At 54.5% G+C, this 24,120-nt stretch overlaps 1 protein-coding gene across 1 annotated transcript; it reads left to right on the plus strand.

The window, feature by feature from the left end:
* Window positions 1-1,386: 1,386 nt before the first annotated feature.
* Window positions 1,387-22,605, plus strand: ADGRD2 (adhesion G protein-coupled receptor D2). Its single transcript, XM_049894993.1, is given in 24 exon segments — window positions 1,387-1,810; window positions 2,097-2,738; window positions 3,223-3,321; window positions 3,682-3,767; window positions 4,045-4,326; window positions 5,622-5,733; window positions 6,463-6,597; window positions 7,125-7,248; window positions 7,706-7,811; window positions 11,510-11,565; window positions 12,169-12,295; window positions 13,572-13,675; window positions 13,957-14,059; window positions 14,368-14,521; window positions 15,238-15,371; window positions 15,458-15,573; window positions 16,503-16,623; window positions 19,286-19,327; window positions 19,454-19,498; window positions 20,225-20,283; window positions 20,409-20,415; window positions 20,616-20,630; window positions 21,746-21,850; window positions 22,260-22,605. Coding segments are annotated over 24 exon segments (3,261 nt in total). The 5' UTR covers window positions 1,387-1,500; the 3' UTR covers window positions 22,437-22,605.
* The last annotated feature ends 1,515 nt before the right edge of the window (window positions 22,606-24,120 follow it).

Here is a 24,120-nt window from a genome sequence, read left to right on the forward strand (position 1 = left end):
CAGAGCTTCCCCAGGCTGCCGAGAGCGACCCCAAGACCACCTATTACTGGATATCCCTAGCTTAGCACAGCACCAGGTGGTGGGACTGCAGACCCCTTATCAATGCTGGGCGAATGAAGGGATTGAAAACTGACCATGAAGAGGTGGCACTGAGGGAGTGGGAGGCCAGTCCAGGCAGGAGGCCAGCATGGTTAAAGGTATGGAGAAGGGATGCTGTCTGGAGAACTGAAGCAGCTTGGGGAGCAGGAGCAAAAGGTGGCTGCATGGGGGACTGGTGGGACAGGTGAGGATGGGGAGTCTTGAATGCCAAGCTATGAATTCCAAAGAACACGAGGAAACCCCCATGCCTGAAAACACCACCAGCATCACCACTGCCACTGGCAAGGATGATGAGCTCTGTCTCCACCCCTCTCTGGCCCTTGAACTGTTGCTCTCCTCCCCCCTCAACTCACCAGGGGTACAGCATTTTCAGGCTTCAGTCCTGGAAGGAAATCCTGGAGACTATCCCTTTGTGCAAGTAAATGTCATCCCCAGTGGGTGGGCCATCCCGCCCAGGGCTGCAGCCTGGGCTCTCAGCCCAGTGAATTGGCTCCCTGCCCCATGGTTCCGGGGAGCAAACAAGGAGCAAGATGACCCTTCAGGAGTCAGAAGAGGGTAGCCAGGCAGGACGCTGAGCCATTTTTCTGCTGTTTTTTTTTTTTTCTTCCTCGGCTCACACTGGCCAGACCTGTGACCACTGTTTTCCCCCACCTGCTCCAGCTGGACCCAGAATGGCCCCTTGGAGCCACTGCTTCCTCTACCTCTTGGTACCTGAACTTCGGGAGGTGGATGCAGGGGAGGAGGTGGAGGGGACTTGAGGCTATTAGGGCTCCAAGTGGCCATCCCACACCACAAGATCACTGCAAAGGTTATATAAGATAAGCCCCTGGCATAGACATGGAAGTAAAAGCACCACTAGGTGCTACACCTCTTACATTCACTTATCTGCTTGCTTATTCCTCACAAGGAGGAAGCAGGCTCAAGGCAGTGAAGCGACCTGCCCAATGTGACAATCTGTGTGGGACTTGAACTCAGGTCTGACTGCAGAGCCTACAGCTTTCACCAGACCTCCTCTCAGCACGCAGTAGGCATTCAATAAACTGCACACTTGGGTGCACCTGTCCCAGCCCTCACCTAGCTCCTTCTCTCTCAGATCAGGAGTCTCTCTGGGACACCCTCCAACTCCCCAGGTAAGTATGAGGAATCCCTTCCTCTGCTGCCTCAAGGAGTCCCCTCTCTCCCAGCTCCGCCAGCTTGAGGTCCATGCATGCACTGGCCTCCAGTGCAAAGGAAGGGAGAAAGGCCACTTGAGTTGTCACTACCATACCTGGCCCTGTGCTGAAAGCATCACTCGGTCTGTCCCCTTTCCCGCCATTTTATGGATGAAGAAACAGGCTCAGCAAGTGGACACAACTTGCCAGGTCGTAGAACATGACCAGGGCTCAGCCCATCCAGGCGTGAATGACTCTAAGACCAGTGCCCTTGGTCCTGCCCACCCCCCAGAAGGGTCAGATGCCCACCCATGTGCTCTCTCATACCCTCTGCTCTCCACTTCCAGCTCCAGTGGCCCCTAGCGAAGTGATGGAGACAGCAGCTGGGGTGTGCAAATTCCCACAGCGGAGGCTAAGCTGGTGGCAGGCCCAAGAGTCCTGCGAACAGCAGTTCGGCCACCTGGCACTGGGGCCCCCAGATGGGGTCCTTGCTCTGCAGCTGCGCGACCAAGTCTGGATGGGCCAGAAAAATGCTCTTCTGCGGAGACCCCCGCAGAGGCGTGAGTGTGGACCCCAGATGTGGGGGGCAGAGGCTCTGGTGTCCTGGAGAGATGAGTGTCCACAGCGGCAGCGCCACAGAATTAGTCCTCTTTGCACCTCCATGTTCCCCTGCCTTGAATAGATAGATATAGACGGCTGGCCCCAGGTATAGCGTTGGAGCCCCCTTTTTTTTCCCTGTGTGGGGAGGCACCACAAAGTCCGTAGCTGCGCCGAAGGGCAGTAAGAGGCAGGACCGTGTGTGTAGTCGCTGGGGAAATTAAGGCTTGGACCCTTGTGCTCCCGCAGGCGCGCGCACCATGCTCGCGCTGGTGTTCGGCGAGAAGACAGCGGACAGGGCGGCGTGGCTGCGGACGCCCCTGCCAGCGCTGGGGGCACTTACGGCGTGCGCTCACGTGCAGTGGGACACCGCCTCGCCCGACGCGGCCACGCTCTTCTCTCTTGCGGTGCCCTCGCTAGCCAACGCGCTGCAGCTGCGCGCCTTCGCCGAGCCCGGGGGTGCGGTGCGCGCCGCGCTAGTAGTACGCGGGCACCATGCGCCCTTCCTCACCGCCTTCCGCGCTGACGGCCGCTGGCACCACGTGTGCGTCACTTGGGAGCAGCGCGGCGGGAGCTGGGCACTGTTGGCCGACGGGCGGCGGCGATCCGGAGCCCGGGGTCTGGGCGCTGGCCACCCGGTGCCCCCCGGCGGCGTCCTTGTGCTGGGCCAAGACCAGGACTCTCTAGGTGGCAGCTTCTCAGTGCGAGACGCCTTCAGCGGCAACCTCACCGACTTTCACTTGTGGGCGCGGACGCTAAATCCCGCTCAATTGCGCCGGGCAAGAACCTGCGCACCACCCCTCGGCGGTCTGCTGTTCGGTTGGGACCCGGGCGCCCTAGACGTCACTCCCTCGCTGCTACCCACCGTGCGGGTGCGCCTTCTTTGTCCCGGTACGGCCCAGCCCGCCCTTTTGGTCCCCAGATCCTGCCTTCTGGCCGCCCGGTCCCGCCCTCTGACCAGCAGTCCCCCTCCCAATGCTCGCCCCGCCCCTGGCTCTGGTACACTTCCCTTCTGACCCCTGGACCTAGCCCACTCCTTAGCAACCTGGACCCACCCAACTTCTGGCTACTCCGCCTACTAGCTGCGATGTCTCACCCTGCCTTTAGACGGTCTGTGCCCACACCCTCCGGCATCCGCCCAGTCCCGGTAGCAGGACGTCTGGCCTCGCCCCCTGGCCGCCCTGCCCCGCCCCGCCCCGTCCCGCCCCGTGCTGACCCCTCCCCCAGGTTCCCGTATCATCCGCTAAATCCAGGACCTTGCGTCCTGGCGCCCCCTCAGGTGTGCAGGCGCCTTCCAGGCCCGGGTGGTTGGGTGAGTCACCGTGACCGCTGGGGAGCCAGGGCGCAGCCCTGACAATTCTCTCACACCGGTCAGTGCCCTCGGAGGAGTGCCCCACGTGGGACCCAAGACCCGGCACTGAGGGCTCCGAGCCCTGCCTGCAGCCGCGGCCCTTCCTCTGCTGCTACCAGACAGGTGCGCCCCTACGTGTGGAAGGGGAAGTCAGGTGCAGACCAGTGCAGAATGAGGGGACAGTGAAAGGTTGGCAAAGCCTGGGAATTCAGAATCTTCTCAGGGCTTCCACAGAGTCCAGATCACAGGAGGGTGGTGATTCTAGCTATGTGACCTTAGGGAAGTGATTTGGCCATTTTGTGCTTCAGTTTTCCCATCTAGAACACATGTGTGAGGTTCCAGACACACAGCCTGAAATGTGCTCTTCCTCCTTTGGGCCTCCCTCCGTGAGGCAGTTGAGCTGTCTGGGTGGTCACTGGGTAGACTGGCACCTCTATGCAGCCGGGTTGCCCAGGGCCTCGTCTGGCATCTGCTGCTTTGCAGAGATCTATCGGCAGCTGCAGGATGCCCAGTCGTGGCCCGGCCAGGATATTATCAGACGAGTCAATGCCTTGGCCAATGCCACTGTGGTGAGTCACTCTCCCAAGAGCCCTGGGGAGTCTAGGGGCACTGTAGGTCATCTCCCTGAGCCTCAGTTTTCTCATACATAAAAGAGATAACCCAGATATTGTGTCTGCAGAAATTAAAGTTCTTCATGCACCCTAATTTGGAGCGCTTAACAGCTGGGGGCTTGTAACAAGGTAGACCTGCACCCACCAAGAGGACCCTGACAGAGCAAAAGTGATGACCCCTGGGGAGTCCCACTGTGACAGACAGACCAGCAGCCAGTGGTTTCTCTGTCCACAGCTGCCCCCTGACCCCCTTTCTGAAGTCCATGGGGCCCTGTCGCCGACCGAGGCCTCCTACTTCCTGGGCATCCTGGAGAGAGTCCTGGCAAAGGAGGTAGCTCCACTAGGGCCAGCTGTGCTACTGGCTATCGTGCACTTTCTGAAGAGGGTGGCGGCCCTTGAGGCTGGGGAACCGGAGCCCCTGACTGGGCCCTGGGAGCAGCTGGGCCAGGGCGTCCTGTCTGTGGCCAGCCTGGTTCTGGAGGAGCAGTTGGCCAACACGTGGCTGTCAGTCAGCAAGGTGAGGCTGGCACGGATGGGTGGGGCAGGGGCCTGGGCTCTGGTTCCAGCCTTACCACCAGCTTGTTGTGTGGCAGTGAGCAAGTCAACACCCATCTCTGGGCTCCGTTACACCATTCATCTGGAGCAGCTCCTTTTTTGTCTGTTTTATAAGTTGAACTTCCACATACAACTGCACTTGAACAACTTCTGCAACTAAATATTAAGAGCCACTCATCAATAAGGACTTCCCCATATCTAAGAATCTGCTGACCAACTTAAGTGGGATGTCCTCTGTGCTGAGCGAGCGTTCAGCCCATCTTGTCTGCCAAAACAGTCCAAATACTCTGGAGGACGTGAGAGATGCTACTAGATGGAGAGGTGTTGGAGACCTCATCCTGGCAGAAATGGCTGTAGGCCTGGAAGTGATCACCCCAGAGAAGGAAGGGAACAAGGGGCAGTGAACATTGCCTGGAGATCTCGGGGGCTGAGAAAGCACACGTGGTCCCTCTGTGGTCTCAGGGACAAACTGGAACCAGGGCTTGGGGGTAGGATGGGGATGGCACAGCACAGGCGACTGTTTCCGTGGAGTGGTTCACCTGAACAGGTGATGAACTCCCCATCCTGGGAAGGGTGCAAGCTTATGATCAGGCTGCCACAGAGGGGCTGCAAGCATTTGACTGGGCATCTAAGGCACTTTGGCAGAGTGGGAAAAGATGGCCCCTGAACTTCAGTTTTCCTCCCTAGAGAATGGAGATTTTCACACCTGCCTCACTAAGGCAATGGAGAGGAGTAGATGGGTGAATTGCCCAGTACAGTGTAGGTGTCCTGTTAAGGTGCACTCTGCCCTCCCTGCCCTGCCCCCATCCTCCATGTGGATTTCCTTTTGGAATCTCAGAGTTGAGCACCTACTATAGATCTAGCACTGAGTCAGCCTGAAGAAGAGGAAAGCCTGGCCCAGCCTTCGGAGTGTGTCCCTGCTGGCAAATGACAGACCAGCAAGGACAGAGTGCTGTAAGGCCTTCAGCTTGACTGGAGGATGGGGCAGCTTGGGAGGCAGGGTTGGAATGGTTGGAGGAGGCTGCATCAGGCAGGGCCTCAACGCTGGGTCAGGCAGGACTCAGGACTTGATCTGGAGGCCCCAGGGAGCCATTGAGGGTTCCAGAGCTGACAGAGTCACCAGGCCAACTACATCCTTCACAGATCATAGAGAGTGTGTGAACCCCAGTGATCAGCACAGATGGCAGCGGGGTATATGGAATGTGAGAGGGATGTGGGGGTGCTGAGCTTGCCTACTGAGGTGCAGCTTCCTTCTAGGTGGTTGGTGGACCCATGGCTCTGGTGGCAAGTGTGCACCACCTGGCACCCCTGCTGAGCACCATACTAACCTCTGAACGATCCCGAATGTACATCCAGCGCCCCCATGCGGGTGAGCCTGCCACCTGCCCATCCCACACAGCTAGGCCCTGGGTTGGGGTCAGGGCTGAGACAGCTCCTCCCTCAGTCCTGGTCACTGGGAGCTCCCCGCACTGCTATAGACACTGCATTTGGTTTTCTGCCTTTGCCGATGTGGTGCCCTCAATCCAGAATGCCCTCTCTCTTGAGCTCCTGGAAGACTCCTATCTATACATGCTTCAAAACCGTGCTTGAGCACTAACTTCTCCAGGAAGCCTTCCCCAGTTTCTCCTCTCTCCTGACAGTCAGTTCCTCTCTCCTGTACGGCTCTCATTGCATTTGTGGTAGCTGTATATGTATAATGGGATTGCCTCCCTCCACCTGAAGCTCCCTGAAGGCCTAGGACGTTTCTAAGTCATCCCTATCTCAGGGCCAGGCCCAAGTACATACTCAGTGAATGTCTGCATACTGAGCGGGGAGGCACTTATCCTGGAACTCAAGGCACAAACATGTGTCCTTCAGGTGCCCACTGGTTTCTGGTGGCTCATTGCCTCCTGGTGACACCCTTCTCAGTGGTCTCCCTTTCCCCAGACTTGGAGAGGTCAGATGTCCCTTGGACAAGTTGCTGAAGCTCTCTGAGCAGGAGCAGTGGCCCCCTAGACCCTGTGGCAGGGAGAGGGGGAAGCAGACCCTGCTAGCTGTGCCAGCTTGGCGGAAAGACCTCCCTCCTGATGTCCAGCCACCCAGTCCCATTTAATCCCAGGCCTGGAGGTGCGGAGCCTATGCTTGAGAGAGGCCAGCATAGGGGGCTACACATTCACGATGCCTGACGGGCATCCAGAGGGGCCTGGTCACATCCACGTCCCCGCAGGTGAAGTGAAGCGACTCCTTGGGAAAGGTGAGTGAAGGTGAGGGGGTGCTCTGGGTCAAACCTCAGCTCTGACAGTTGCTAGCTGTGCTACTTTGAATAAGTCACCTTACCTTTCAGAACCTCAGTTTCCTCATCTGTAAGAAGGGGAGCTAGTACCTGCCTTATGGGTTATTATGAGATTAAATAATGCCCCAAGCAAAGCACCTGCCACATAGCAGGTATTCACTTAGTCTCCACTGCTGAACCTCACACACTTCCCCTCTGAAGTGGGTGGTGGGGGGACCCCCCTCTACCCTCATTGGTGCCATGCAGGGGTGAAGAATTAGGGCAAAGGGCTCTGGAGCTGTGAGGTTAAGCACAGGGCACAAGGATTAAGGCTGGCTGGAATTCTGCCTTTGCCACTTGTTAGCTGTGTGATCTTGGCCAGGTCATTCAACCTCTCTGAACCTCAGTTTCCCCATCTCTAAAGTGAGGAGAGAATTTCCCTTGGGGCTTTTCCATGGTGCTTGCTCGGTCACTGGGTGGGGTCTTGGCCTCCCCTTCCACTCATCCAGGCCTCTCTGGAGTCACCCTGATCCACAGCTGGTTCACCTCAAGTGTCTTCCAGTACACCATGGGAGGTCCTGGCCGAGAACCCCAGGCTCCTGACAGCTCAGAGGAGGTGGGCAGGATGCAGAGGTAAGTAGGCCCCAGTAGGCTGCTGAGGGCCTGCATTTCCCTCCCCAGGGAAGGCCAGGCCCTCATCCCTTCCAGAACCTCCATTCTGGTAGGAAAAATTGTATTTAGCAGCCCAGACAATACATATACTCCCCACCCCCCAACACACACACATAGGTATACATTTCTGGTCCTGCCAAAGATGTGGCTGGTAGGCACATGGCTCAGCTCCTGTCTGGGACCCTGGCTTCAGTGTTGATACTTAGGGAGGGAATGCAGCTTACCCAAGTCACCAGCAAGCCCCTGAGGCTAAACTGGAACTCACTACCCTAAGTCCCAGCTCTGGACTTTCCTGGTATCTGGACATGGGGGTGCCATCTCTACCACAGGGGTCTGTATGAAATGAACCCAGCCATGCATCACTTTTCCCCACCCCATCCAGCCAAGTGATCCCCTTAAAAGCTCTTTCTTCCCGCAGGTTCCTAAGCACACAGGTAGGGTCAGCCATCATTTCCTCTGATGTGTGGGATCCCACCGGGGAGGTCAACACAGCCGTCACCTTTCACCTGAAACACCAGGCTCAGGTACTGGGTGGGACCTGTGGGAAACAACCACCATAGTACCCTGGTCACAATAGGGCCCTCCACCTGAACTCCTTAATATTTATTTGTTGGACAACCAAGGCTAAAAACTTTTAAGGAAAATATTCATCCCCAACCCCTCCCCATGGTCTTCAAGGGAAAGCAAAGGGAAGTAATTTATTGCACATTCACCTTATGCCAGGTGCCTTAAATTAGCAGCATGAATTTAATCCTTCAATCTCACCCCCCATTTCTCATAGGCGAAAAGTGAGCCTGAGAGAAGTGACGTGATTGGCCCCAGTTTGTACATGGCAGAGCTGGGATTTCATTCTAGGTCTGGATGACTCGAAAAACTGGTGGCTCCCATTATTATATACCAAGGAGTGTGCACATGGAGACATGCAGTATGCTTCTTAAGAGTAAAAATAACCTAAATGTCCATTAATAGGGGATTCCTTAAAGAATCATGTAGATTTATACAATGGGATAGCCTGCTGAAGTTAGGTAAGCAATGAGGTATTTCTCTATAAACTAACATGCAAAGATCTCCAAGACATGCTGTTAAATTCATTACCTTTAATACATAAATTCATTCTTCCTTTGGACACCTTAGAACATTTCAGAGAAAGCTAAAGTCTTTGCTCACGACTATTAATCCTGGATATACACACACTTATATGCATACCCCACAGTTTGACAGTTTTCGTATATCCTCCCAAGACTTTTACAAAATCAACTTGACTAAGGTGTATGAATCTACATATGATAAAATACATCCATTTGAAGTGTACAGTTTGATGAGTTTTGACCAGTGTATCACCACCCTAGTCAAGATATAGAACATTTCCACCATCCCAAAGGGTTCCTTTGTGCCCCTTCCCAGTTCATCGGCCTTCACTCACACCCCAGGGAAAGACATACAGTCTTTCACTATTAAGTGGGTTGTGGGCTTTTGTAGAGGCCCTTCATCAGATTATGTAAGTTCCTTTCTCTTCCTGGTTGGCTGAGAATTTTATCACGAATGGCTATTGAATTTTGCCAAATGCTTCTTCCGTATTAACGTGAACATATGGTTTTCTCTTTTATTCTGTTAATACAGTAAATTATATTGATTGATTTTCAAATGTTAAACTAACCTTGGATTCTTGGGATAAACTTTTTTTGCTCATGATGCATTATCTTTTATATATATTGCTGGATTCAATTTGCTAATATTTTGTTAAGGATTTTTGTGGTTTTGCTCATGAATAATGTGGTCTGTGGTTTTCTGTGGTTTTCTTTTTTTGTAATGTCTTTGCCTGATTTTGGTATTGGTAATCCTGGCCTCATAAAATGAGTTGGGAAGTATTCTGTCTTCCTTTTTTTTTTTTCCTGAGTTTTTTAGGATTGATATTATTATTTCTTGGTATTATTGGTATAAATGTCTGATAGGATTCACCAGTGAAGCCAACTGGGCCTGGTGTTTTCTTTGTGGGGTGGTTTTAAATTATGAATTCTATTTCTTAAGTTGATATAGGATTATTCGAGTGTTTTATTTCTTTTTGAAATAGTTTTAATGGTTTGTGCATTTTGAGGAATTTGTCTATTTCACCTAGGTTGTCAAATTTCTAGCATAATGTCAGTAATACTCCCTTATCTTTTTACCATCTGTAGGATCTGTAGTGATGCTTGCATTTTCATGGATTGGTCTAGCTAAAAGCTTATCAATTTTGTTTATATTTTCAAAGAACTAAATTTTGAGAAGGTAGTTATATATTAATTGTATGACTTAAATTAAAAATAAATAAGTCATCATTGTAGCAAATATGGAAAATAAAGAAAAGATAAAGAAGACAAAATTCTATCACCCAGAGATAACACTGTGAACATTTTGGTGTATTTCCTGCCAGCCTTATTCTGGCCATATAAAATTATATATATATATATTTTTTTAATTACGAAATTGATTTTTCACCTGAGTCATACAAACATTTCATTTCCCTGCTGATGTTTTCTGCATTGTTTGAGTCACAGATGCCCCTTTGCCATCCTGTCTTTTATCACTTGCTGTGCAACCTTAACATTGGTAGGCCCGTGCTATGACTCAAGTTCATGACCACCACCTTCATGGGGAATGTTCCACAATGAGCATGACCCTGTCCCGGCCATGTGTCTAGAATATCTGCAGGTTTTTTTATTTATTACAACTAACTCTGCCTAACCCTGTGAAAATCCTCACTCACAATATGTTTTGATTCTGGTAACTATTTCCTGGGGATAATGGCCAGGTATGGGGTTACTGGACACAATCAGTTGTGTGACTTTTAAGTGTACAACTATACCTATATTTCTGGTTGTATCACTTTAAAATGCCACCATTGGTGTAATAATCATCCATTTAAAACATACAGAGAAGGCTGTATCTGTGTTCCTGGCTCCTAATGTAGTAGGATGCCAATAAATTCAGTCAACCCTAGAAATAATATGTTTTCTGGAGGCATCATCCATCATCACGGAATGCTAGGAAGAGCACGGAGTTGGCCATGCCAGAACTCAGTCTCAGTTCTATCACAGCCTGGCTGTGTGATCTTCAGCAGATTAATTCACCTCTCTGAGCCTCGATTTCCTCATTCGAAAATACATGAATTTACAGCTGCCTCCAAGGTTGCTATGAGGATCAACCATAATAAAGGGCGTGAAAATGCTTTGCAAAACACAAAGTGTCATATTTTAGTGAGATGATGTTGCCATTACCCTCACTAGTTGGGACAAATAGCCCAAGTTCCAAGTTCAAGCTGCCTTCCCTGCCTGGATTTGGTCTGGTACCACTGGCCACCTAATGTGTCCTCACTGCTAAGTGGCATCTTTTAAAAATCTATATTGTCATTTTTAATTACAAAAGAAATAACAGGTTCATCGTAACACATTCAAACTCAGACTTAACCATTGTTAAGTTTGCTGTGTGTTTGTTTCCAGGCTTTTTGTGTGTGTGTTTTCACAATTACACAGACCTTAGTTGGTTACATAAATGGGCTCATACCGTACATAATGTTCTGTGGCTTTTTCCTTTACTGAACAATGTATCACAGAGACCTTCCCACATCAGCATATAGAGCCCTGCTTGTTCCTTTTAACAGATGCAGAGCCTCCTCCTACTGATGAACATTTAGCTTGCTCCCAGGTTTTCGATATTATGCATGACGCTAGCGTGAAAGTCCACTCACCCCGCCTTCCCTTTCACTTCCCCACTGGCTTTTTAGTCCAGCTTCTTCACCCATGACTTATGCTGACAGCCCCTGGTGCTTCACACAGAGAAACCTCAGCATTCCCCACCGTCCTTCTGCTTGCTCCCTCCTTTTCCATGCCTGCTCCATGCCCCCATACACACTGATGCCTGCCCCCATGTCCCCATACACAGTCATATCTGCCCATGCCCCCATACACACACACCTGCCCTGTGCCTCCCCCATACACACTGACGCCTGCCCCGTGTCCCCATACACACTCATGCCTACCCATGCCCCCATACACACTCACCCCTGCCCTTTGCCTACCCCATACACACTCACACCTGTCCTATGCTACCTGCATACATACTCACACCTGCCCTGTGACCCCCATATAAACTCACATATGTCCCTGTTCCTCCTCACACTTGTACCTGCCCTGTGCCTCCCACACACACTCTCACAGCTCACACCTGCCCTTTTTCCTGCTCCTAGGCCTTCCCTCAGAAGCTGGTGGAGCCCATCTGTGCTTTCTGGAACTTCAGCAGTAGGTGAGTTTCTTTAAAGAAGGCATTTGTTTTTGTTTCTTAAGGACATCCACCCCACTCAGGGATGAGGTAGGGCTCAGGTGTATTTTTGGTCTTCACTCACCAACCCCCTCGCAGAGGTGACTCCAGGTCCCACTCAAGCTGGGGCAGCAGAATTTATTACCCAGGAGGTAGTGAGATCCCTGTCATATGAGGTATGCAAGCCCACTCCGTGGAGTGCCTAGGAAGAGACTCATCTCAAATGAGTGTCAGACTTGATTCAATCTGAGGCCAGGGTCCTAGGGGAGGGTACAGGGTCAGAGGAGGGTACAGAGATTAATCCCATCCTCCTGCGAGGACCTTGAGCTGAGGGAGTGAGCATTGATCACTTTGCTTAGTAATTACTGCAATTAATCAACGATAATCAGTCACTGGTATCAGCCCTGTCCTCCCACCATCCCTGAGAGGGTTAAGTACATTTTACAGATGGGAAACAGAGGCCCAGTGACTTGGCCAAGGTCACATAGCTGGTAGAGGAGAAAGGCTTTCCCCCGCTTGCCGCCTGCCCCTGCCCCCCACCACCATGTCCACCCCATTCAAGAGCCTTTCTGTTCCATCCCCCACAAGCCCGGACACAGGTGGCTCCTGGGCCACTACTGGGTGTTCCATAGCTGCCCTGTACCAGGACTCCACTGCCTGCTTCTGTAACCACAGCACCAACTTTGCCATCCTGTTACAGGTGTATGACATCCAGGTGAGCACCTGGGGCTAGCAGAGGGAGGTGATTTCAGAACCAAATCTTAGAGGACGCATGGGAGTTAAGCAAAAAGGCATTCCCTGGTGAAAGCTGAGGAGCACTAGCTTTTAAGGACTGGAGGGGCTGCATGGTAGACTTGTCACACGAAGCTTCCCATGCAAGGCCCCAGAGTTGACCAAGATGAAGTAGTAAGGTAAGCATGGACCAGACTACATAGGGCCTTGGATGCAGCTCACAAGCTTGAATCATGATCCTATTACGAGGCAGCCTTGGAATAGTGTTAAGCAGGCGTTGGATTTGCCTCCAGAGCACCCTCTGGTGCCAGGGAGTGAGTGAGGCAGAGAGAACATGGAGGGGAATATGGGCCTGGTCTAGGCAGAGGGAGGGGCCCAGACAGAACTGAGGGGGATAGGGAGGAGACTGGATTGAGGGAGGAAGAGGAGGCAGGTCAGGGATGAAGGCCTGGGCTACTCGGGGATGAGGGACTCATCTCTGAGGGGGACACAGAGGAAATGGGTTCAGCTGGGACACGGGGTTCTGAGACACCTCTGGGTCTGTGGGTCTGGTGTTCAGGAAGGGGGTCTCTGCTGGAGAGGAAGTGGAGAGCTGGTAGGTAGCACTGTGGGCCAAGATGAGGGCGGAAAAGTAAGAGGAGACACGATCTGGATGAGCGCCAGCTTTTTAGGACTTGCGTGAAAACTAGACTACAGGGGGAGATCAGGACAGGGTGGGCTCACTGAAGCCAGTGAAGGGCTGTGAGTGGTCACTTGCTCAGTGACCTGAGCCCAAGAATACTGGGGTGACTAGGCATGTTGAGGAGCACACTGGAAAAACGTATTCTCAAATACATGCTTATAAAAAACAGAGCATGGATATTTACCATGTTTAAAACAATCCACGTGCAGCCCCGTTTCTAGTGGCATCCACCTGCATGCGGTGGTCACACCTGACTCCTCCCAACAGGCATATCGGTTGCTTCCAATCTAGTGCTCTTATAGTGCTCTTAGTAGCTGTCAAATCAGTGGGAGCTGGGCCGATTGGGGCCCATTTAGGGAGAGTCTGCCAGACAGAATGACACCTGAAGGCACGTTTGTTCAGTCCTACTGTGTGCAGGCCTCCACCCTGCCAGCTGATGCCATCACCATCCCACTTTACTGCAGAGAATGCCCTGGGGGGGCCTCAGAGACCCTGGGCTGGGGGTGAGGTCTGGTCTGGGTCATGTCAAGGTAGTGACAGGGTGACAGTACTCTGAGGTCTCTGTTGCTTCTTACAGAGAGGCCCTGAGGAGGAGTCACTGCTGAGGACTCTCTCATATGTGGGCTGTGGGGTGTCCTTCTGCGCCCTCGCTACCACCTTCGTGCTCTTCCTGGCAGCCGGGTGAGGACAGCTCACCACAGTCACCTGGCACCCTGGGCCCTGCCTGCCCCTCATAAGTCCCCACGCCCACCTCAGGTCAGGTGTCCATCCCTGACCCCAGGAGGCCTTTGGTCCTAGGCCTCCTCTTAAGTTGTCCCGCACCCCCTCCAGAGCTGCCCTCTCTGTCTGTGTCCCAGATCGTTAGCCCAGCCACAGGAGACCCACAGGGGAGGGGCTGGGGCCTGAAAGGGCATAGGGTCTGCTGGTAGTAACCTTGTTAACTGATTCCTCTGCCTGTCCAGGGTCCCTAAGTCAGAGCGAGTCACGGTCCACAAGAACCTCACCTTCTCCCTAGCCTCTGCAGAAGGCATCCTCATGGCCAGTGAGTGGGCAAAGGCCAATAAGGTGGGCAGCCAGCAGGTGGGCTTGTGAGCTCAGAGGGACCTGGACAGGCACAGCCACCCATGCTCATAGATGCCTGCAGGCCCTGCCTCTTCTCTGGGTGGCCCCCATCTTAACTCGGATCCATTTCCCTGGGGAGGAGAAAGGCCCAGAGAAGAAAGCTCACGAGTGGGTGGACTGGACCCAAGGCACTGCCCAGAAACCTTACCCATTGATACCTCCTTGGAATGGCAAGGTAAGGTGTGGACATGCAGTCCCAGGGCAGACTGTACCCACGACTGACCATGGTAGGAATCCCCCAACCCCTATAGGTGGCATGTGTGGCCGTCACAGCTGTGATGCATCTCCTCTTCTTGGTCGCATTCTCCTGGATGCTGGTGGAGGGGCTGCTGCTGTGGAGCAAGGTGGTGGCTGTGAACATGGGCGCGGGGCTGAGGATGAGGCTCTACTATGCCACAGGCTGGGGTGAGGCTCCTCTGCTCCCTGCCCTTTCTTGGTTCTCCTCAACTCTGCCTTACACTGCGTCCATTGCTGTCCATCACTGCCCAGCACTCAACACTGCCTGGCACCCATCACTCGGCCCCCAGCACTGCCTGGCACCCACTACAAATCTCCACCCAGCACCATTACCACCCAGCACCCAACACCACCCAACACAAATCTCCACCCAGCACCATCACTGCCCGGCACCCAACACCACCTGGCACCCATCTCTGCCTGGCACCCAGCACTGCCTGGTGCCCAATACCATGGCACTCATCTCCACCCAGCACCCATCTCTGACACAAACTCAATTTTCTGAGCTCTGTCAACCTCCAACCCCAATTTTTCTAAATCTTCCTGCATTTCAACTGTCTCTCATTGCCTCTAGTGCCATCATCCCCCCACTGAATCCTTGAACAACTAACCCCCATGCCAATGGCCAACCATCCATCTCTCTTGATTCCCAGCCCTAAGCCCTCAACCCAATCACAGCACTCCCTACTCCCCAACTACTTATGGCCCCAATGCTACCCCAAACAGTATCAGGCTCTCCCTACCTTGCTCCCCAGATCTCCCCAATTCTCCCCAGTATAACCGCTACTATGGCACAGCTGCGGGCTACAGTTCTGGAGGGGTGCTGGGTCCTGGACAGGAAAGAGCAGGTGACTTGGTCCTGAGGTCCCTTCTTCCTCCCCTAGGTGTGCCTGTGGTTATCGTGGCCATCACCCTGGCCATGTCCCCCCATGACTACATGGCCTCTGGGCACTGCTGGCTCAACGTGCACACAGACACCATCTGGGCCTTTGTGGGGCCTGTGCTCTTCGTGCTGACTGTGAGCTGGGAGGTCTGGGAGCCTGGAGGGAAGGGATGTGTCAGAGCCGGGGAAGTCCCTTTTACCCACTGACACCAAGTCTGCAGGCCAATACCTGCATCCTGGTCCTCGTGGTGATGGTCACCGTGTCCAGTGCCCGCCGCCGTGCCCTTATGCTGAGCCCGCAGCCCCGCCTGTAGCAGCAGATCAGGATCCAGTTGTGGTGAGGCTGAGATTGGGGGAGTCCAAGAAGGAAGGGGAGGGGAGCATAAGGTGAGCTGGTGCCAGGTGTGAGGGTCCTTGAGTGTGAGCACATGTGAGTCCATGCTGAGGAGGTGTGCACCTATGGCTGTGTGTGCTCACATGTACATGAGCACGTGTGTTCACACATGTCCTGGCTTTGTGTGCCTGACACTCATACATGTGGCCTGTGCGTAACAGGCACGCTCGTACGTAGCATGTCCTGGGGGATGGTAGTTGATCCTGCATGTATATGAGTGTGGGGGGTGGTGTGTACAATAGCCACTGTCCTAGGGGCTCACTGATGGTCAGGTAAGGACGGCAAGGTGGGGAGACCTCAAAATCAGATAGTCCCCAGGAGCCCAGGTTCAGGGTGAGTATCTGGATCCCTGCCCCTGCCAAGAACCCCCTTCACTGTCCAGAGCCACATCCTGCTTTAGAGGGAACACCTCTGGCCTTCTGCCCGCAGCTCCGCCTCCTCTCTGGCCTTCCTCTGCCACCCTCATCCTTTACCAAGGGCAGAGGAACCCAAGCCCATAGGTCTCTGAAAAGCCAGGAAGACCCAGGTCTTCTTAGAGATGGAGAAAGAGAGCCCTTCCTGACTTGGTGACCTCTGGTCCTACTGCCCAGGCCTCAGCCCTCCTTCTGGGTAGCTGCCACCCCCTTTCTTTAAACCAGGCTTGGGAGTAGGACCCCATGTCCCCAGTACCCAGTACCCCCTTCCTGCCACCTCTGGATCTTTGAGAAGGGGCAGCAAAGTCGAGCCAAAGATTCCAGCTGCACCTGAGTCTTGAGCTGTGGTGCCCGGTCTGCAGCTCCAGCCCCTCCCCAGATACTCCCCTCCCCTTGGAGCCCTGAGAAGAGCCCCCCAGGCCACCCTGGCCTCCCACGGCCCTGCCCACTCTCCCACAGGGCCACAGTGAAGCCGGTGCTGGTTCTGCTGCCCATCCTGGGACTGACCTGGCTGGTAGGCATCCTGGTGCACCTCAACCCAGCCTGGGCCTATACCGCCGTGGGCCTCAATTCCTTCCAGGTGCCTCCAGGCCCTGGGCAGTTTGGGATTGGAGCTCTGACACACACTGTGAGGCAGCGAGCTCTCTGTCCTGGGAGGCACCTAGCAGCAGTCTGGGGTGGGTGGTGGGGCGGGAGGCCGCTGCACCCCCTTCCCTGACAGAGACAAGCCCTTCCTCCAAGCCCTGTGCTCCCAGAGCTCTGTGGGGCTTGAGTCCTAGCTCTGCCTTCTTAGCTGTGTGGCCCTGGCTGAGTTTCTCCACCCTGACACAGGGTGGTGAGGGCAGCAGTACCCCACTGCCGTGGCGATTTCTCCAGCTCTTTGCCCGGCAGCCCCCACCCCAGGGTGGGGTAGGTCTCCGATGCACTCCATCCCTGTGTGTGCCCCTTAAGTGGGCCAAGATGCAGCCAGGGGCCAATGTCACCATCACTGCCATTTCTACCACCCTCCCTTCCCCTCTCATTTTTTCTCTCTCAGTCTCAGTTCTTTGTCTCTGTCTCTGAATTATCTGAGAAATTCTTTCTCTGTCTCCCAGGTTCTATCTCTCACTGTCTCCCTCTCCTTGTCCCTTCCCCCTCTTGGACATATCTATTTTCTGTCATTGACCCACCTACTTCTCTTCCTTGGCCTCTCTTTATGTCTCTCCTTCTGTCTCTTTATCTCTGGCACCCCTGTCTTTCTGTCTCTGTCTCTGTCTCAGGCCCTGCCTCTTCATGTCCACAGGTGTGACCCTCTCTTGCCCACTCCCAGTCAGCCTCAGGCTTTCCTTGAGGGTCTCCTGGTAAAAGGAGGGGAGAGGCTGCCTTGTGGAGAGTAGGAAAACATGGGTCTGGTGTGCTGCTGACGTTGCTGTGACCCTCTCAGGCAGGTCCCTGACTCAGGCTCAGGGCTTCCTTCTCTGGGACCCTCTCCCCTGCTTCTCACCCCAGACCTGGCCTTTCCCTTCTTCTCTCTTTTCTGTCACATGCCGTCTCTCCCCACTCCCCTCCAGCCCTGTCCCTCTCTCACTCACTGTTTTATCGGTCTCAGACCTCCCTCCTCCCCTTTCCCTGTCAAGGAGGCCAGGGAGTAGGCTTGTGCTGGAAGGAATCGGCCCAGCCTTAGAAATCACTCTTTTGGGTGATTTGTTTCCTTCTGACCCCCTGTGCCGGGTTTCTGGAAGGAGATCAAACCCTCACTCCTACAACCAGCTGTAGCTCATACTTCCCTGGCTAAGAGAGGCCTGTGAAGCCTAGACAAGTTGAATAGGCCTCAGTTTCTACATCTATAGAAACCAGTTGCTGTCAAGTTGGTTCTGACTCATGGCGACGCCATGTGTGTCAGAATAGAACTGTGCATCATAGGGTTTTCAAATGCTGTTTCTTTGGAAGTAGATCACCAGGCCTTTCTTTCAAGGTACCCCTGGGTGGACTTGAGCCTCCAACCTTTCTGTTAGCCACCAACTGTGTTAATCATTTGTGTCACCCAGGGACTCCACATCTATATAAAGGAATCATATAGCCACCTCATGGGACCATTGGGGTTCAATTAAGATATTTGCAAAGGACTAAGCACAGTACTTTGCACGTGCTAGGAGCCCCATGAAGTGAGCTTTTATTCATTTATTCACTCAATAAATTCTTTCCCAGTGTCTCCCCTGTGCCTACATACTGGGGAATACGGTGGTGTATGGAAACAAAGAATCCACCTTTTGAAGGTCATGACCTTAGGGAGAGAGAGACACCAAAACTACACAACTGCTGAGAGACTGGGGAAGAGTTGGGGGCAGTGTGGGGACAGAGGAGCCACTTAAGGGATGCTTAGTCTGGGCACTTCCTGGAGGGGAGGATTCTCTGCTAAGACCTGAAGACTGGGTGGGAGGAGAGAAAAGAGTATGCTTTAAGCCAGGGAGCATGGTGGGATCAAATGGAGGGGGCAGAAAGGAGGGCAGGGGTCAGACTGTGCAGACATCATTCCAAGGGTACTGGGGAGCCATGAAGGGTGTTAAGCAGGTGCTGGTATAGTTGGGTTAGAGTTTGGAAAAATGCCTTGGGACGATTAGTAGTGGATAGGAGACAGGATGGGAAAGGCAGTTCGGACTGCAGAGAGAGAGGACAGACTGGACGTGGAGGGCTGGGAGGTGCCAGGGCCTGTCTTCGTGACAGGGGGTAGGGGGGGTATCATCCCAGTTGGTGTCTGTGACCCAGGGAGAGCAGCAGGGTTCTTAAGGTTCCTCCTGTGTCCCCCAGTCTGAGCCTCAGGGAAGGGGCTGTTGTTTTGGCATTGTCCACTTGGCACCAAGGGAGTCCTGGGCTTCAGATCCCATCTGTTGGGCCATATTGTGGCCTGCGGCGTGGGGCACGGAAGGATAGAGATCAGAGAGGCTGCCTGGTGGCCAAGAGGCTAAAGGCGTGGGTTCGAGTGTGACAAGTCCCCTCCTGGCACACGTGCTCTCTCTCTCTGTCTGTCTCGTAGAAAGCCACCGCTCTGGGCTACACCCTTCCAGTAGGGGAGGGGAACAGGGCAGGGTTTGAGGCCATCTTTCTGTGTCTCCGGATGACTCTGGATGTGTCTCTTTGGGTATCCCTGGGCGTGACTCGGCTGAGGCCTGGCGACCACTGGGGGGCGCCGTGTCCCCAGGCAAGGCGAGAGGTCGGGCGGGGGTTCTCCTGCAGTGACGACCGCCCTCCGGGTCTGTCCCCAGGGACCGTACATCTTCCTGGTCTACGCCGCCTGCAACCGGGCGGTGAGTCGGGGAGGGGGAGCCGGCTGCGAGGGGTGGGATCAGGCCGCGGGCGCGGCTTATCTGCAGGCTGCGCGGCCCTTGGGGTCAGGGACGGCCCCGGGCCTGACCTCGACGCCCGCCCCCCAGGTCCGCAGCGCCCTACAAAGGATGACGGAGAAGACGGCGGCCCAGGCGATCACTGTGCGGGCCGTCGCGGGGGCGGGAGGCCCGGTGCACGGCTCCAGTCCGAGTGCTGCCAATACGTTCTCCTTTCAGACCCGCTCTAGCCTCAACGGCAGGGCCTCCAGCCCTTGGCCCCCAGGTCCCTGGGAGGCGGCCCAGGGCAGCTCCCCGGCTTTAGCCCCACCCCGGAGGCATGTGGCTGTCAGAGGTACAGGCCTCACCACCTTCCATTACCGCGCTATCCAGTGCCTCAGTTTCCCCAGTGCTCAGGCAAAACTGGGAGGGCAACAGCTAATTCTGTTAGCTCCTTCCAAAGAAAAAGAAACAGGGCCAGGAAACTAGGCCTTAGATTCCTTAGAAACGGCACATCCATCCTCCTTCCACCCCCAGCCAGCCAAAGAATAGGGACCCCTAACGCTCAATCCAGAAGTGGGGCTGGCCCCTGACATCTTCCCTGTCTCCATGGGGCAGAAGATTGGGGTATTCTGAAGACAGGTGGGTGGATGGGGTTCCAGGGCCCTGCGGTAGGGTGTGGACTGAGTGACTAGGTCAGGAGCTCCAATCCCAGTTCACTTTCTTTGCATCCTTGGGTAAGTCACCTTCCTTCTCTGGGCCTCCATTTCCTCATTACTAATCTGTGGCGTAAGCCTCTGGGTGGATTCTTAGGGTCTCTGAGAGTGGCTTCCTACCTCAGTCTCCAAAAACTCACCAACTTGAGTGTTTTCTCCCCACTAGGGACCCATGGCCCCATAATCCCCATGACCTTCTCCTCCATTGCAGAGCCCGAGAGACCGGTGAGGCTGGGACAGAGAAGGGCTCTGCCAAGTGTGGCTGGGAGAGTTGGGGAAGCCACAGTGGCTAGGGGTGGGGCTGGGGTGGGGGCCTTCCTATGGGGATTCAAGAGGCCTCTGTTCTTCAGTTACTGGGTTAAAGAGCACTGGAACTTGCTGACTGATGAGGACTGAGCGTAATCTCTGTATGCTGGCAGAACCTGAATGCCAAGGCCACTGTGGGGAGGGAGGAGTCATCACCATGGTAGCAGAGGGCCCCAGGGCAAGGGGGGGCAGGAGTGGAGACCCACACCCCCTGACAGACCTCTTCTGTCTTCAGGCTGTGGAGCTGACAGCATTCAAAACTTCAGGTATAGTTCCCACCTCAGGGGATCCCTTTGGTCTGGACACCCCCTCTGCCCTACTATATCAGGATGGAAATGATTAAGAAGCAACCACACCCTACCTCCCACCATTTAAGGGGCCCTCCCTACTCTCTTTCCTTGCTGGTGCCAGAAGGTGCTCCATTAGCACGCTGTGGGCTCTGTCAGTGAAAATGTAGTGCACCCTGGGAGAAGGTTAGTTAAGGAATAAATCTGTGGGACCCCTTTCTGGAGCTGGTGCACTGGGAAGGGCAGTGAGCAGGAAGCCCAGAGCCTACCTTCTGGCCCCCCCAGCCCAACCTCCTATACTTATCTTCCTCTGAGGGCCCCTATCCTGATGTCTTGTGATCTGAGAGGCCTTGCAGGCCCAGTGAGGAGCAAGGTCTTTCCTCTAGGGCCTCAGTTTCCCTAGCTGGACAGCTGATGGAATGGTGGGGGCCTTGTGGGCAGCTGGCAAGGCTGGGTCCACCCCAGGCCTTACTCAGGGAGGGCCCTCAGGCCTGGAGAGCTCAGCTTGGCTGGAGGGAAGTCGTAGGGACCCAGCATGCTGTCTTCAGTCTCTCTGATCCTGAGTTCCCACAATCTTAAAACAGAGACAACCCTATGAGGGGCTGGCCCAGTACCGCCCAGCCCCAAACCACACAATCAAATCCAGTGAGGGGCTGGAGGACTGTCGATCGAGCTCTTATTGGGGCTCTGAGCTAAACTCCAGGCATCTAATCTGGCGACCTAGGAAAATGGAGGTGCTGTTAGCGTTCCATCCTGCAGATGAGCAGCTGAGGCACAGAGAGGGGTGACGACTTGCCAGGGTCAGGGGCAGAGTTGGGGTCAGGCCCATGCACCCACAGATGAAACTGAGGCACAGCATTAGTTACATGGGCATACCCATGGGCGCATTAGAACCCGGGTCTGTCTGATCCCTAGCCCAGACTCCCAGCTAGCCTCCACCACTGGCTGCTGTCTCAGTCCCTGGGAGCCTCAGCTTCCCCTTCTGCAAAATGGGCTGGTGGCACCCCCTGCAGGCCTGTTGGGAGGGTGCAGGCACCCAGCGCCCAGGGTAGGCTTTCAAGGGGACCCCAGCTGCCCCCTCCCACTCCCTGCAGGCTCCCATACCCCCACCCCTGCAGGCGCAGCACGTCTGCAGGAACAAGAGAGCCACAGCAGCGCCTCTGCGCTCAAGTGACAGCGCCTTTGTCTTCATTGAATGGGTGCGTTGCTAAGGCCCCTCTTAGCAACGGAGCTGCTTCCACTTCGGCCCAAGGCCCTGGCCCCACCCTCCAGACCCCAACTCCAACCCCATTTTACAGATCCCCCTCCACACCTTCGACCAGCTCAGGTGGCCTGAGTAAGAGCTGCCAGGGAGTGGAAGGAGGCTGCTGGCTCTGTGTCCCTTATGGCACCTGCCACTGCCTCTCCTAAAAGCCCACCCAGACCACCAGGGACATGCAGGAGTTCTTAGGAAGGGGGAACTGAGGCTCAGAGAGGGAATCAAGAAGATTGCCCAGGACAAGCCAGGCCAGGATTCTCACCAAAGGTCTCCCCCAGCCTCTTTCACATCCTGGGGTCCCCGCCCTGAGTCTCTGCCAGCCCAGCCCAAGGGGCACATTTTCTTCCTAGGATTGTAGAGACGGTGCATCCGGGACTTTCCTCCAAACCTTGCCCCAACTGGACAGCTCTGCCAGGGTACCTCGGGCCTGGGGACTGGATTCAACCCTAGATAGGATGAAAGGCCCGGCTGGCAGCCCCAGAGTAAGCAGCAGCACCTTGTCCACCTCCTGCAACTACCGGCCTTAGCCTCTCCTCCTTCTGAATGGGGGCATGAACTCCAGCCCTGGTGCTCCCGCCATCCCCACCAGGGCCCACAGCTCTGTCCCTTATCTTTCTGTCTGCCTGTGATTTGCTCCTCTCCACCTCGCCCCCGCCTACTCTGAAGTTCCAATGTGCCTGCAGTGTCTTTGGTAATAAAGGGTACTGTTGAGGTTCTACCTGTCTCTCTGGTGTCCCCTAGCCTGGGGAGAGGCGGGGGATGCCAGGCAGCTCTTGGAAGAGGGAGGGAGAAAGGGAAGCTGCCTCTTGGCTTTGGGACTCAAGACATCCCCAGGTTCATCATCAGGGTAGGCACAGCCAACTTTTATCAGCAGCTACTATGTGCTAGGCTGGGTGCTAAGCCTTTTACTGCCTTAAAGCTTCAAGTCCTTGCTTCAGCTCTGAGCCCATCAGCCCTCCTCAGTGGAGGAACCTGGTTCAGAGGTCCCAGATAGGGAGGCAGCAGAAAGGCAGATGTAGAAAGGAAGCTGAGCCTGGGTCACCCTATCCCGGGCAGGGCAGGGGCCACTGCTGAATTTCAGTGGGAGAACAACTCTCTCTGTCTGAAGTTAGGCGGCACCCCCTCCTTGCTGCTTCTGGGTGAAGATAGAGGGGCGGGAGCCTGGAGGGGCAGCCGAGGTGGTGCTGACCTGGGCGGAGCAGGCGATGGTCCCCTACTGCCTGCATTTTCAGTGTTCTTCTTCTCCTTACCTTCAGAGGGCTCTTGTCTCCCCAACACTAATCATAGGGACTTGTGGGCGGGGAGCCCTGGTGGTGCAGTGATTAAGTGCTTGGCTGCTAGCCGGAATGTCAGCAGTTAGAACCCACCAGCCACTCTGCTGGAGAAAGATGGCAGTCTGCTCCTGTAAAGATTACAGCCTTGGAAACCCTGTGGGGCAGTTCTGCTCTGTCCGATAGTGTCGCTATGAGTTGGAATCGACTCAAAGGCAACAGGTGTGGGTTTTGGTGGGGGGGGAGAGGCCCGGAAGTGGGGACCAAGGGGTCCTTTTCACTGTCCCCTCTCCCTGCTCCTATACCCTTCGTCCCCTCACACACACCCTTTACTCTCCAGCCAAAAGAACCAATTTTCAGTCACCACACACTACTGGCTGGACACCCCTCCATCCCTTTCCCTGGGATGCCCCCAACTCTTGTCTAGCTGATGAACTGATCATCTTTCAAAACCCAGTTTGGAGGACACCTCTGCTCTGAAGCCTTCCTGTTTCCCCCAACACCCCCCACCCCCCGCCAAATTAATCATGTCCTCATCTTACCTGGCTCAGTTTCATGATGTGTCTCGTCAGATTATGATCTAATTAAGACAGTCTCCTCTCACAAAGGGGCAGGAGCCGGGGGTGCTAAGAGAGAGAGGCACACCTTTTTCTTTGCATAAAAGCCATTGCTGAGTTATGTGCTTAGGGCTGCGGTGGCCTGGAACCAAAACCAAACCCATTGCCATGGAGTCAAATTACGACTCTTAGCCACAAGGGGACACTTTTTTCTAATTTGCAGAGTCACCAGATGGACCAGGAATGGACCTGAAGGTGAACTAGTTAAGGTGGTCAGGGAAGGTCAGGGTGATAGAGGTTTGCGTGATGGCCTTTCTCAGCTATGTGACTTTGGACAGGCCATTTCACTTCTGTGCCTCAGTTTCCTCATCAGTAATCTCAAG

This window comes from Elephas maximus, chromosome 9, assembly GCF_024166365.1.
Source record: "Elephas maximus indicus isolate mEleMax1 chromosome 9, mEleMax1 primary haplotype, whole genome shotgun sequence".
Classification (NCBI taxonomy): domain Eukaryota; kingdom Metazoa; phylum Chordata; class Mammalia; order Proboscidea; family Elephantidae; genus Elephas; species Elephas maximus.